Source organism: Vulpes vulpes, chromosome 8 (genome assembly GCF_048418805.1).
Source record: "Vulpes vulpes isolate BD-2025 chromosome 8, VulVul3, whole genome shotgun sequence".
In the NCBI taxonomy this organism is placed as follows: domain Eukaryota; kingdom Metazoa; phylum Chordata; class Mammalia; order Carnivora; family Canidae; genus Vulpes; species Vulpes vulpes.
Window position 1 is genome coordinate 96,596,816 of NC_132787.1, and position 14,629 is coordinate 96,611,444.

Sequence of the window (14,629 nt, forward strand, 5' to 3'; positions counted from 1 at the left end):
GCTGAAAGTGAGGCTAAACTGCTGAGCCATCCGGGCTGCCCTCAAACTCAGATTTTTTTTTTTCCAAACATTTTTAATAGCTATTAAAGTATTGCATTTTATAGATGTGTCACTCCACTTAACTAGTGTACAGCAGTTACACAGTTTATAATTTCAGTAATTTGCAAGCAACACTACTGCAAGCATGTTTGTAATAAAGCTTTATAAATATTTATCCTTATGGGTTGTTTTCTTTCTGAGACTTCCTCAATTTCCAGCATTTCTGGTTGCCCTCAACTGTGTCCTTTGGTTCTTCAAGTTTAAGACTGGATTCTCTATAGGAATTTTGGTGCACTAAGGCCTCCACCCAGGCCTGTCCTCAGTTGGAAAAGCCATTAAAAAACTTACTCTCTGCCAGTCCTTTAAGTGTAGACTGTCTTCCATGTTGTTTTTTGATGTTTTCCATTGCCTTCAGATTGTATTTGTCCAGAAATTATAGTTCTCTGCAGGATGCTGCTTAAGGTTAAAGGACCTACATCTCCAATACCCGGAAACCTGTGTGACTCATTTAAACTCTTTGAGAACAGTGATCTTATTTTAACTTGTTTTTTTTTTTTTTTTTTTTTTCCTCTACAAAATTTAACATTTTGAAGATGCCAGTAAGAGCTTACGGAGTTAATGAAAGGGTGAATGAAAAGTTCACTTTGTTGAACTGTTAATGAATTCAAGTTAAGAGAATAGCTTATTTACCATCCATATATCTTTGATGTAGTATCTGCAGATCTTTGCCCATTTTTAAGTTGAATTGTTATAATTTTTTTAAGATTTTATTTATATATTCATGAGAGACACACAGAGGCAGAGATATAGAGGGAGAAGCAGTCTCCTCGCAGGGAGCCTGATGTGGGACAGAATCCCAGGGGCCCATATATATATAGTTTTCAAAGCAGTGAGAGTGGATGAGCTTGCTCAGGGTAAAGAGTAAAGAGGAGACTACTGTGGATAGAATACTAAGGAACACTAACATTTAACATGAATTGAAGAGACAAATGGGACTCTGAAGAAGCCTGAGAAAAAGCAGCTAGACATGGGAAAATAGAAGAATTTTAAGAGACAGAGTAGCAACAAAGAACAGTATTACAGGAAGGGAGGAGTGCTTTGTAATGTCACATGCTATGGAGTTTTAAGAGACTGATTGGGGGAAATAATAGTATTATATTGTATATTATAAGGCCCATAAAGCAGGACAGCTGAATTTGTAGTGGCTTCGGTGTTGAGTGGTTTTCTCCAGCAGTACTTAATATTAGGAGGCAAAGGGCCTCTGATTCAAGAATACATCAATTGCCACATGAATGATAAACTAAACAGTTGGAAATGGAAAGATGAAAAAGTATTTTAGTTTTAGTTGAAGGAGAAGGGGAAGGAGCTACTCTTAAGGAAATTAAATATTGCTCTCACTGCTGATTAATTTGTGTTTTTTTGAACTGGACCACCACTTATTTTCATTAAATTCTTTTTATTATTAGTATAAGATCTACAAATAATAAAATGCTGAGAAATTTTGAAAAATGTTAACTGAAAGAAGTAAAATAGTAATTTTGTAATTGGAACTATAATATATAAAGATAACTATATTTTAGTATTTGAGCTTGCTTCCTTTATTCTTTACTTTCTATTTTGCTCAGCTAGTAGGAGTTCACTTGGCACAGACAATAGCCCAAGAATCTTTGACCCTAGGTTTTAATTTTAATTTTAATGTAGATTGTTGTTATGTGCTCTATTTAGGAAAATCTATCTTCATAGATAAATTGATTTTTGCCCATATCAGCTCATGCAAATAGTAACAATAGTGGCAATATAACAAAAATATTTGATGCAGTCAATTGTTTAAATTTTTCTTTTTACTAATTTTTATTTTTGTTACTCAACAGGTTTGATCTGTGGATGAAATGAATCATGATTTTCAAGCTCTTGCATTAGAATCTCGGGGAATGGGAGAGGTAAATATTTATGAATGCTAAGAATGTATACCTCACTAAAGTTATTTGAGCCATTGAGACTTTTTTAACCATAAATATTCTTGAAAATAGTGGTTATGTCTTCCACGTGGTGTGGGATTTTTAAATCTTGGATTATACAATTCTCTAGTTGTGGTGATTTGCTTTTTTTTTAATATTTGTAGAAGTAATTTTTAGTGAGATTGTACCTAGTTGATTTGATTGACTTGGTTTAGATAATATTTTACGTTTTGGTAATGAACCACAATTACTTTGCTCTGAAAAGAGCCTTTCTTGATCCTTGTCCTGCTGTTTTATATATGTATGCTGTTTGCTTTAGCTACACTTAATTGCTCACTATTCTCTCTTCCAAAAATCTCTCCTTGTTCACTGTTTGCTTAATAAACTTCTAATCCTCTACAAGACTGTACTGAGAAAGACTCCTATGTGTTGTCCTATTGTTAGAGTTAATTACTTCCTCTTCTGACTTCTCAGATCTTTATACTTATTTTTATTATATTGTTACAGTTCATTTTATATTAGTTTCCTCTGTAGATTGTTAGATTTGAATGACTGACACACAGTGAGCTCTCTCAATTTTTTAATAGAACTTATCAGTCCTGTTAATATGTGATTTTCATTGAGGCATTCCATTTAACTGCACCATTACATACTTTAAGGCATCAAAAATGCTTAGCCTAAAGAATATTTAGAAAACCTTAATTACTTATGGAAACCCTTGTGGTCACATCTTTATTTTGTCTTGTTCTAAGTACTAACATAGTGGGGACTTTGCTTATAGAACATAACAGTGAACAGACATAAGATGTGTAATTAATTGCTTGCTCCTGGAGATTATTTTACTTTGGTAGATTAGACCTTCATGAGACTCACTCCATCCAATGCTGTGCTCTTCAGATGCAGAAAAAGAGTCCAGTCACTCCTCTGGGCCACAAGAGGGCACCCTGCAGCTAGCTAACCCTTCCCTTCTCCAGAACAGCGTTTTCCAAAGAGTTTGTCATTTTCAGAGGACTGATTTAAGGGTGAGTTAAGGTGCTTAAGCATAAGTATTGCCAAAGTAAACGTGTTAGTCTAGTACATAAAGTAAAATTCTGGTCCCTAAGAAAGATTTAAAAGAGGGAATAATTTTTTAGTTAAACAACAAAAAACTAGAGCTTCACTGCAATACAGTGGCTGCTTAGGCATTATTTACACTATGGGCAAATAAAAAGAAGCAATTGAAAAGGGCTTTTGTTTTGTTCCCTGCTACTTGTTTCCTATGGTCTTTAGAAAGCAGAATAATCTATTTTAAAGGCAAGTTTGAACAGCGTTTCAGCCTAGTTTGTGACAAACTTGAACTTGATTTTTTTAAGAGCAAATAAAGCCCACACCATCAACTTCATTCTTTCTAGGAAACCATCCCCCTCAGTGTACTTCCTAGATCTACATTATATATATATTTGGTTCATGATTCCCCTACCTTTCTAAATAGTATTTGATAAATGCAAAGACATCTTTGCAGTTAAAAAAAGTGATCAGAAATAGTTGAAAGAATTGGTTAGTTATTTGGGGATGGAGGAGGTATACTTGAGGTTTTTGGAAAAGAGACAAACTGGGTTGGAATAGTGTATTAATCTAAAATTAGGCTTTCTTAATGGAAATTTCAGATACGCAAAGTAAAGGTAGCTAGGATTTAGACTGCCTGTTTTTTGGGGCAGCTAGCAGTAGGTCAGTGCTTCTGTGACCTTCATTCAGTAGGAATGTATTTTTAAATAAGCTGTTACTCATTAAGTATATTTTCTTAACAGTTTACCAACTAATTCTGTTACCTCTAAGAGATGGCTAAGAAACCTACTCAGGTTTCTGTCTCTGGGTTCTCTCTCCCACAAGCCTTTCTATCTTTCCTCATCTCACAGGCAGCAGGGAACCTTCTGGGATTTCCTTCTTTGCCTGTCTCTCTCTCACCAGTCTTCTCCTCCTTTCCTGACAGGTGAGGTTTTTTGTTTTTGTTTTATCCCAGAATTCATTCATTTTAATAAATTAAAAATAGCCGTGAGTTTGGCTTTTGAGTTTTCTGAAATTGCTTGTTTATTTTTTGATGTGACATCCTTTTTTAATGGATTGCCCTATTCTTGATTTTTTTCTTCAAAAATGGAATTTTCTTTATTATGTCTTAAATTGTTGTAAATCTCTAATGTGGAAAGCACTGCATTGCATATAGGACTATTTCAAATGTACTAGGTTTTATAGATCATGATATCTTTGCTGACCCATTATCAGAAGGGCAGTCTTTTCTAGTTGGTCATCCAGAAATGGGAACAGATCAGTCTTCATCCATTCATAAACTCATTCTTTCCATATTTTTCCATAGCATGTTTTTGTCAAAAGACTTACCTGATTTGTATTATGTCATGGCTTAAAAAGAGCAAAGCTAGTTTATAGGAGGTTGGACTCAGATTCATTAGTACAGTGTTTTAAAACTAAATTGCAGAGGGACATATCTATTATTTTATACATATACTTTATTTTTCAAATGGGGGAAACAGGCCCCTGCCTGAAATTCTTTAGGAAACCCAGAATTAAACTTTAAGTCACTGAATTAATGTGTTTTATTTGGGGAGTATTCATAGCTTAGTATGAAAAATAATGCCCCCCTCCTTTCTTAAACAATATTTAAAGAAAATTATGTACTGATATCCTAGGTGGTGTGAATACTAGATAAGAGAGTAAAGAGACTTCTGTATTCTCTGATCTATCACTAGTGCTATGACCTTGAGTGAGACTGATTTCTTTAAAGACAGTGATAGGAACAGCCTTTTGTATGAATTAGATATATTTCAAATTTCTAGCTCTGATCTGTTAGGAATAACTGAAATGGAGGCCAACTACTTGAAATAGTGTCTAAATGACAGTTTCTAGTTTTGTGTACATAGATCTTTGTCTTAGCAATTCTGTCTTAACTTTATCCACCATTATGAATTCCCACATTATATGGTGTGAATATCGTGATAATATCATAAACTTTGTTAAATTTATTCTAATACTAGGTATTCTAATACCTAGTGGTATTCTAATACTAGGAATTTTCAGAAATATTGATGAATTAGGCTATGATTGAAAAGAACCATCTTCTATGGTAGTTAAATGTAAAGAGGATGAGCCTTAGAATTATACAGATGATAGGTTCAAATCCTAATGGTGCCACATAGTAGCCATATGTGTAACCTTGGTTCTGTTTCCTTGTGCAGAATGGGACTATATTAGGCATCTGTTCTTTGTTTCATGCTCCTTCTACAATACTCAAATGGACTTGAAAATTAAGAAGGCAAACAGCCAGAGATAAGATTTTTATAATGAATTCTATCATAGTTCTTAAATTAGCCAGTTAAGTGTCACTGGTCAATATGTTACTTATGTTTTATAATATTAAAAGATTCCTATTTTTGGTAGTAATGATATCTAATATTTGTATGTCTGTTCTAATTAGTTTACTTATGCTGTTTCATTCTGGCCTCAGAAACTATAACAGTTGCTTTATTATTATCCTTACATATGAGGAAACTTGAGTTCAGAATGGTTAATTAACTGGCCCAAGATCATGTATAGTAGTAATGGAATAGCATAAACTCATGAATGCCTTGACTATTCACAATACTGCTTCCTTGGAAGTGATGATGTCTTATGTTTTCTAGTAATATTAAAGGATATTAAGAATGGAAAATTGGGGAAGTTGTATAATTTGAAAGGATTTATTGATCTTTTTTATTAACAGAAGAGATTAAAGTCTGGAAAAGCATCATTCTAGGGATTTACGTTGTTTTTTGTTCTCTATACATTGAGTTATTATTAGCATTTATGCCTCTCTTTTATGAACTTCCATTATAAAGAGAGTCACCTTACATCCTAATTTGCCCAGACAGTCCAAATACATATCTGTTGTCATGGTGTAATTATTAAAAGCACTCGCTTCCTCAAAAGTGCCCCATTTGGGATGTTATATAAACACCTTAATTTAAAACACCATATTGGGGCAACCTGGGTGGCTCAGTGGTTGAGTGTCTGACTTGGGGTCGGTTTTAATCCTGGGGTCCTGGGATAGAGTTCTGCATCAGGCTCCCTCTGCTTCTCCCTCTGTGTCTCTGCTTCTCTCTCTCTGTCTCCAATAAATAAATAAGTAAAATCTTTAAAAAAATAAAACACCATATTGTAGACATAAAGCCTTTTAAGTTCTTTTGACTCTTAAGATTATGTTAATTAGGTTGGTTATGTGATTTTATGTAACAATTTGTATTAAGAAATCTGAAGTGTAAGTGGACCTGGTAAATTCTAGTAAGAATTTATTATTTTGAGGCAGTGTGCTAGGTTGTTGACTGATTTCTTTGAAGGTGGAGAGGGCAAGCCATAAATACTTCTTGAAAGAAAGAACTAATCAAATGGTGGACAGTTGGGGGATGAATTTGTATGTTTACCCAATCATTTCTGAGTTGGAAGGACAGATGTGCAGGTTAACAAGAAAATTGCTTGATTTTGGTTTAAAGCTTTTGTGAATTAGAGAACTAATAAGTGGTATTGGGTCATAAATTTTACAGATCTCTAAGATCTCTTGGCCCTTGTTCTCTGTAATATGCTCCCCGATTTCTACTACAGTAAAAGAGTCTCCAGGGGCAAATCTCTATTTTTACTGCTATCCAACCAATGTACTGCCTGTTTTTTCTTTTCTTTTTTTTTTTTTTTAAACTTTTTTATCCTGAATTGTTGCTTTCTCCTCTATTTAGTTCATTTTAATTTATTTTTGAATAGTAGTTTCTCTGAGTTTTTGGAATCAGTGTTTAAACTGTCACAAAAAGTTGTTTCTGGAATGTATAGGCCTTTGCTAGAAGTGTTACTTTTATTAACTACTAAATTGTTTTCCTGTGCATGATAGCTTATAAATGTTTACAAAATGAAAAGATATTCATAGCACAGTGCTTGACAGAAAGTTAGGTACATTGGAGAAGTGCTTAACATAGATTTTTCTTTTCTAGTTGCACAATTTGTATTTTAAAGCCGTGATCTATGAGCTTCTCTACTTAAAGCACTATATGGAACTTTATCACAAAGACTTTGGAATAGTCTCAAAGAGATTCTGTTGTTTCTGTTATCTTTTAGAAATATTAGTTTCAAGCCACTTCTGTGTCTATGATGAGTGCTTCTCTGAAGTTGTTAAAATTTTATTCTCAATTCCTTATTTGTTACAATTACTTTGATATTGAATCTTTTTTCTCATATGTGGGATAAAAATATTTCTTTATTTTTTCAGAACCATTTTTAATGGTATTTTTAAGGATTAAGTTGGGGTTTACTATGAATGGCTATTTACTTATTTAAATATATCAAGCACAGTGTTTTAGTGTTATATTAATCAGCTTTACATTTTGTTTGAATATTTACAAGAATTCTTTTATAGCGAGATTTAAAAAAAAAACGGAGGGAACAGAGGTTACATTTGACTGAGATCTTTATGAGAGCAGATTATTGTTTAAAATATGTGCTTTAAATACAAACCCTTTGCAATCCAGGATGATCCTAACATGGAAAAACTTATTATTTTTTTTTAATAGAAATTGGTTTCCTTTAAAATATATTTAGTTTAGCAAAAAATCTGTAGATTAGGAACATGGCCAAATTGAACTTTTCCGCCTGCCTTCAAAGCTGCTTCTGGTTTTTTGTTTTAGTCAATAGTACTATGATTTACCTTATTACCCAAATTTTAAAATTTTATCTTTTTTATTAATCTCCATTTTTAATCCTATCCTGCTGACTCTCCTAAATGTCTCTCTCAAGCCATTTTACTTTTTCAGCTCTTTGTATTAGTACCCTATTTCGATTCTTACCATCTTGGCCCTTTTGTAATTCTGCTAAACTGATTTCCTTGTCTTTAGTGTAGAATATCAATATTATTATAACTTACAACTTGAGTTGTTTTCTAAAACATAATGTCACTCTTAACAACCTGTCTGGATTCCTTTTACTTTATTTTTTTTTTTTCCTTTTACTTTAATATGCAGCTTTATAGCTTATCTTTAAGGTTCCTCAGGATCTGACCTAGAAAGCTTTACCAGCATCAGCTTTGACATTTCCTCATCTATTCATCCATCTCATAACTTGTTGTACACACAATGTAGTTTATTAGATTGTACCTTTGTTCATGATTTACTTTATCTTTCTCACAAAACTCACATTTTCACCCCCCAACACCTCACAGTTTTATTTCTTAGACCCAGAGTTTTTACTAAGTTCATTTTATTACATTTAGTTTGTTTGTGGGCTCTCTGAAAATAAGGTTACTATGCCCCTAAGGAGGCAGACACAGGCAATTTAGTGTGATAAGTGTAATGATAAGAAGTATATACAGGTTCAATAATGAGCACTGAAAGGCTGGGTGCCTAATTATCAGCTGAGAGGGAGGAGGTCTTAGTAATGGGTATTTAAAATGCCAAATGCATGTCTCAGAAAACTAGTCTGTTCGTTTCAGACAAGCATATCCCCAGTCCATCTTCTGTGAGTGTGAGGGAAGTTAGAGAGGAAAGGCTTATTAGATGAGTATTAAAGTATCATTAGGAATTAGCCAAATGTACATATTGAATAATCAGTGAATCATTGTATCAACATAATTTTAATGTGCTATAATAGTGTAACATATATGGCAGATAGAGCATGGGGCTTTTAGAGTATCTCAGAAGTATTTGAGGTTCCTTTCTGTGTGTCTTCCACCATCCGTAGGTTCCTGATTTGGAATTGATAGATTACTAGCATTCCAGACCTAGGAAGAGTTGTGAAGTTCACTTCCTTTGAATAAGTGAAGTAAAAGTGAAGATGTATTTTCTATCATGGAAGCTTTGGGATACGAGGTGATCCAAGGGCAGTGTTTGGAAGTAAAGGAAACGTTTTCATCTTTTGTATAGATGTTTTTATTGTATTATCTATATTGAATAAGAAACTTTAGTAAACTGTATAAAGAAAGTCACGTAGTGGTAGAACCATTTCAAACATGTAGAAAAAGAAGTAGACTTTGATTAATGTTCAGGTGTAGAATTACTAGAGCCAGTACCCAGACATTAAGTGAGGAGTTACTTATTATTAACAAGACAAATAGGAAATAGTTCACTCTGAATTTTCCTTAGTATTGAAAACTAATTTGTACATATTGGTGGTAAGTTTGCTTTCACCTATGTATAATTAGAATAAATTTGCAGTTAGAATGAAACTTAAATTAATATTTTTTCCCTCCCAAATAGCTTTTGCCTACCAAAAAGTTTTGGGAACCTGATGATTCAACAAAAGATGGACAAAAAGGCATATTTCTTGGGGATGATGAATGGAGAGAGACTGCATGGGGAACTTCTCGTAAGTTATTGGTGGTGTATGTGTGTGAATAATGAGTGTACTCAAATTTTTTAAAATCCTGCCTACTCCTAAACGATACTTGGAGCAAATTTGTGATGTCTTTGTAGACAAATGACTTTTATAAGTCATTAGAATGTACATTTTTTAATGTAAATTAACCCTTATCTAATGGTCTACTTAGTAGTTAGAAGTGTTTGTTCACAGTAAAACATTACTAAGTTTTATTTGAAGTTTTAAACTCTAATTATAAAATTTTGAATTTCCATTGAAAGAGAGGATGCATTAACGACAGGAATTTTCAATCTTAAATTGTATTAGAGGACAGCAACTGATTTATCTAATTGCAGGTTGATCTAGGTTTATGGGGTTTTTTTTGTTTTGTTTTGGTCTAGCTTTATTAGACATTCACTATACCCAGAAGGGAAGTTAACTCCCTGAATAGGATAAATTCTCAGAAAGGAAGCAGACTTTTAATGTTTTTGATATCCACAAGTAGTGGAGAGAGACTTTAGGTCCAAGAAACTGTCAAGGGAGAAGAAACTAGTATGTAAGGAGTACAATTCACAGAATTAACAGTATTAATTGGTAACCTAAAGAGCATGACTTATTCTTAAAATAGTAGTGGTTAAGTTTTGAGATGATTCTGATTAGTAAAATTTGAGATGTATGCAAATGGCTTTTAATGTGTATTTTGTAAGTAAGTTTTCTCACTTTATAACCATTTAATGCAGCTTGTGAAAGCTACACAAAATGACCAGAGTAATAAAGAAATTTTCAGATGACAATCAAATTGTTTGAGTATAAATTACCCAGAGGTATTTTTATTCTCCAAATCATTAAGATCAAAAGATTTAAAGTCCTTTGTATCTAGGGTTTGTTATTAAACTAAACTAATTGCTCAAGAGTGAAGAAGTGCTAGAAAATTTTAGTGATTAGTAAATACTCTTACAGTCAGAATTGAAAAAGACAGACCTTTGGTAACTACTAATTAAGAGTAAAATTTCCTTAAAATATTGGGAATATACTTGGAGTTCAGTCAGTATGTAATATAATATTCCACGTTTGGAGAATATAAAGGTAAAAGGAGATGTGCTTGCCCACAAATTTTTTTTCTTTTTTTTTTATGGTATTTGAATTAATGTATATTACATGGGACTCCTGATATAAAGCATTCCAATATTTAGACTGGGATACATTTTTCCCACAGACCCTTTTTTTCCTAAAATTACATGTGCTTGAAAACTTGATTGGTAGACATGTTTTAATTTTAGTTTTGAAGATTGAATTCTTAATTACTTTATTTACCAAAACCAAATATTTTTTTAAAGTGTTCTGAAGCAAAACATCTTGAGCATAACATGGTAATGAGAGATTATTTTCAAGATGGGTGGTTGGGAAATATTTTTGGTACGTTGTATTTGGAGGACAACTCGTACAAGCAATAAAACATTTAAGCAACATATTTTTATGAATTTTAGTGTAAAGTTTGTGTTTCTAATTTCTGTGCTACTCCTCTTGTAACTTAACTTTTTTTAGCCAGGTGAATAAAATTTTAAAGATGAATATTAGTCTTTACCTAGAGACATGAGGAAATTAGAAGTGAATGAAAACATTATAATTTTGTTTACAGAACCTTTATTAAAAGCCAACTATGTACAAATATGAATAACAGTCCTTGTCCTAAAGGAATTTTCATTCTAAGGAAGATTCTTTCCTTGACTGCAGGAGACTTTATCATATAGATGGTTTCTCTAACTGAAATTGTCTTTTTCACCCTCATGTTTACCTGTTTTTTTCTCACTTTAACTCTATCCTTCTTGTCACTTCCTTTGGGATTCACTCTAAGACTAGGAAGGGTTAATGCTCCTTTCTGTTTCCATAGTATCCTGGATCATGTTTACTGATGAACTTTTACTCTTAAGACTGCCTTATATTAAACCTATGATCTCTTTGAGGGCAGGGACTGTCTTGTTTGTTCTTGGATTCCTCATACATAGCACAATGCCTAGCGAGAGACCATAAACCAACATTTGAACTATGTTAATGAATGGATGAATTATTGAATGAAAAAATATACTGACTAATCTCTTGTGGATAAAGGTACTGCAATGGAAATGTTTTAATATGCTTTAACAAAAGTAGCAATCATTTAAAAACATACAGTTAATGTAGTGATGGCTGAGTACCACCATGATAGTTCAGCCCCTTAAGGACTAGACCTAATATTGAGTATTTTATGTTATGTGGTAACAGTTCAACCAGAGATAGCTTATTGGTGCCTTAAAAAAGATTTTTTTTGGCAAATCTGTTTGAATGTTGCCTCAGATCCTTTATTGTATTTCTATACCATTTGTTCTGTAATCTTAAATATTGTTCTTTTCTTTTTGTCATAAAAATATATAGGAAAGGTATTCATGGGTGAATAATTTTTTGTTAAGAATAAATGGAACACTTTTTTTTTTTAAATGGAACACTTTTAAACTAGAAGGGACTTCAAAAATAATCTTCAGATGACAATTTTTGCACCAAGAATAGAAAATTCTGTGATAATTAACTTTTTCTTCAAACTCACTTGTTTGTGTTTATAGTGGTAGAGCCATGTGTTCTGAATCCATACAGTACATAACTATGAGCTTGAGATGTGCCTCTGCCAGTTTAGGAGTTATTCTTGTAGGTTTCATTTCTAAAGGTTTTTGTTTTGAATTATTATGTATTCTGAAGAAAGCTTTAACCTTTTTACAAGATGCTTATAGGCAGCTGAGTGCCTTCAGGTTACTGTTTCCAGCTCCATTGACCTTCCTGATTTGCTTGTTCTTCATACCAGCTTCTACTTATTTATTTATTTTTTTACCAATGTCTCTATCTGTATTCCCAAGAAATGTGCCCAGGCCAGTGAATCTCAGCAGTATGAAGAGCTTTTTGTAAAAGTATAATAACATTCAAAATAAAACAATATGCTGATTTTTAAAAACTTTAATATATTTATATGTAAGTATATTTTGGTTACTTTAAAAGTACAAATGTGTAATTGTAATCTTCCTTCCAAACAGACCATTCAATGTCCCAGCCTATTATGGTACAGAGAAGATCTGGACAGGGTTTTCATGGAAACAGTGAAGTAAATGCAATACTGTCTCCGCGATCAGAAAGTGGAGGCCTTGGTGTGAGCATGGTAGAATATGTATTAAGTTCTTCTCCTGCTGATAAATTGGATTCTCGATTTAGGAAGGGAACTTTTGTAAGTATTTTGAATAAAGAAATATTTAATAATTACTCAGTGGTTATTTGGTTATTTTCAAGTCCCTTTACTTTTCTGGCTATTCCCAGAGCTAAAGGAAATCTTACAGCTGTTGGAGCTCTTGTTTTTGTCTCTGGGCCACTTCTTGAAATACATGAAATAGTAGAACCAATGGGAATATAATCTTAGCCATGTTACAAAAATCAAACTGTACTGAGAAACATAATTTGCAATATTAAAGTTGCTTATTCATCGTAGTTCTTGATGTGAAAGTAACTAAACAAAATCATCTGCATTAAGTAGAATTTTAATCTCATCTGTGGTGTTACTGCTTTTCCAGCACCGCTATAGTTAAGGTTGCCTTAGCCCTTCTGTTATAAATCACTGTTTTGTGCTCAATTTTTTGGCCTTTGATAAATTAGTTGATTACGAAATTAAAATAAGATAATGCTTTTATTGTTTACGTGCACTATAGCGTAGTTTTAGGTCACCTTGTGGTGCCTTTTTTTGTGTTCTATTAAATATTCAGAATCAAACAGATTCTTTTTCCTCAGGGCACTAGAGATGCTGAAACAGATGGACCTGAGAAAGGAGATCAAAAAGGCAAGGCTTCTCCATTTGAGGAGGACCAAAACAGAGATCTTAAACAAGGAGATGATGATGATTCTAAAATAAATGGCAGAGGTTTGCCAAATGGAATGGATGCCGATTGCAAAGATTTTAAGTAAGACTTTAACTTTCTCGAGAAGAAAAGCCTATCTCTTTAGGGATGATTACTACTAGCTGATGTGATTGATTTAGACATTTTCCAATTTTGGTTTATTTCCCTTTGTACCTTGTGTTAATCCAGAAGATTTGATTTTTAATAAGGAATATTAATTGATTATGAGCCATTTAAAAAAATAATTCTTCAAAATAGTCTCTAAAACTGTGCATTCCATTAAAGGAGTAATGTTAGAAGTTGCTGTTACCTTTCTGCTAATATGGTAGTCTAAATTTTAACTTTTCCCTCCTTGCTAAAATTTAGTGAGTTTTAGGTTTAATCTTGTTTTTTCTTGGCAAACTCCTCTTGGGGTTGCTCCTAAGCACCTTTCTGTGGGGTTTCCTCTTCCTTCTATCCTTGTATTGTACCCCCCATCCCCCATCTAACTCTTAATCTTGGAAATGAGGAAACATAATTAGCTTAGGAGCTGTGACCTTTCTTCTTAGTATATATGAATTTGTGCTAATACTTAATATTCCTGAAATTAAGAAGTAGAGAACATATTAGAGACCCCAAAAAGTTAGTTTTAAGTTTAGAATTCTTTAAATTGTAACTCTTTAGTGGTCTCTTTATGACAAATAAGTATTTTCTTCTAGCCTTTGTCTCAGATTAGAGAGTATACATTTACCTAGATATTAGGGAGTTGTTTCTTCATACTGAATTCCTGTATTTTATACTTCATTAGTCAGATGCTTTGGGGCTTATACCTGAAAATGAGCTATTTATTGATCTTGTGAACCATAGAATCTCAGTTAACTGAGTATAACCATACACGTGGGTGGTACGCTTTTACATTTATTGCCTTTAGTTTAAAAGCAGAGTAAGAATGCTTCTTAAAACAGTGCTGTTTGTATCTGTTCTAAGTGCAAAAAAGCATCCAAAACCAGTAAACCTCTTTGACAAGAAATAATTTTAATGCTTTTCAATTTGTTTAGAACCTTGTCCTGATTTTGCTTTTCTGCAATTACCTAATCTGAGTTTTAGTCAAGGGCATGTATTTAAAACTGAGTTGAATATGAGCCTGTCAGAGTATGCATTTATAATTGAAGTGTTAATACACCATTAACTATAGCAAGAAAATAGCACCACTTCTTAGCGCAATGCCTTTTTTCTATTATATCCTCTACTTACTGCTATATTAGAGTTGTTTGTATGAAAGGCTATGCTTCTCCATATTAATACGAACTTTTACATTTATTAGCATTCTAATTTTATTCCGTTAAGTTTGGGGTATGTGTTTAAAATTGCTTATGAAATATCTTATTT

At 32.8% G+C, this 14,629-nt stretch overlaps 1 protein-coding gene across 50 annotated transcripts in view; it reads left to right on the plus strand.

Moving 5' to 3' along the window:
* The window catches only part of PUM2 (pumilio RNA binding family member 2), a 94,891-nt gene that overhangs the window by 20,718 nt on the left and 59,544 nt on the right, over window positions 1–14,629 (plus strand). For 20 of the 50 annotated variants that reach the window (XM_072767628.1, XM_072767616.1, XM_072767615.1 and 17 more), the window contains 4 exons: window positions 1,911–1,979; window positions 9,254–9,362; window positions 12,413–12,600; window positions 13,155–13,324. In XM_072767628.1, coding sequence (XP_072623729.1) covers window positions 1,929–1,979; window positions 9,254–9,362; window positions 12,413–12,600; window positions 13,155–13,324 — 518 coding nt within the window. In that variant the 5' untranslated portion in view covers window positions 1,911–1,928. Of the gene's footprint in view, window positions 1–1,910; window positions 1,980–2,894; window positions 3,020–3,892; window positions 3,967–9,253; window positions 9,363–12,412; window positions 12,601–13,154; window positions 13,325–14,629 lie in introns of all 50 variants that reach the window. The other 30 variants (XM_072767644.1, XM_072767634.1, XM_072767627.1 and 27 more) reach the window with 5 other exon arrangements.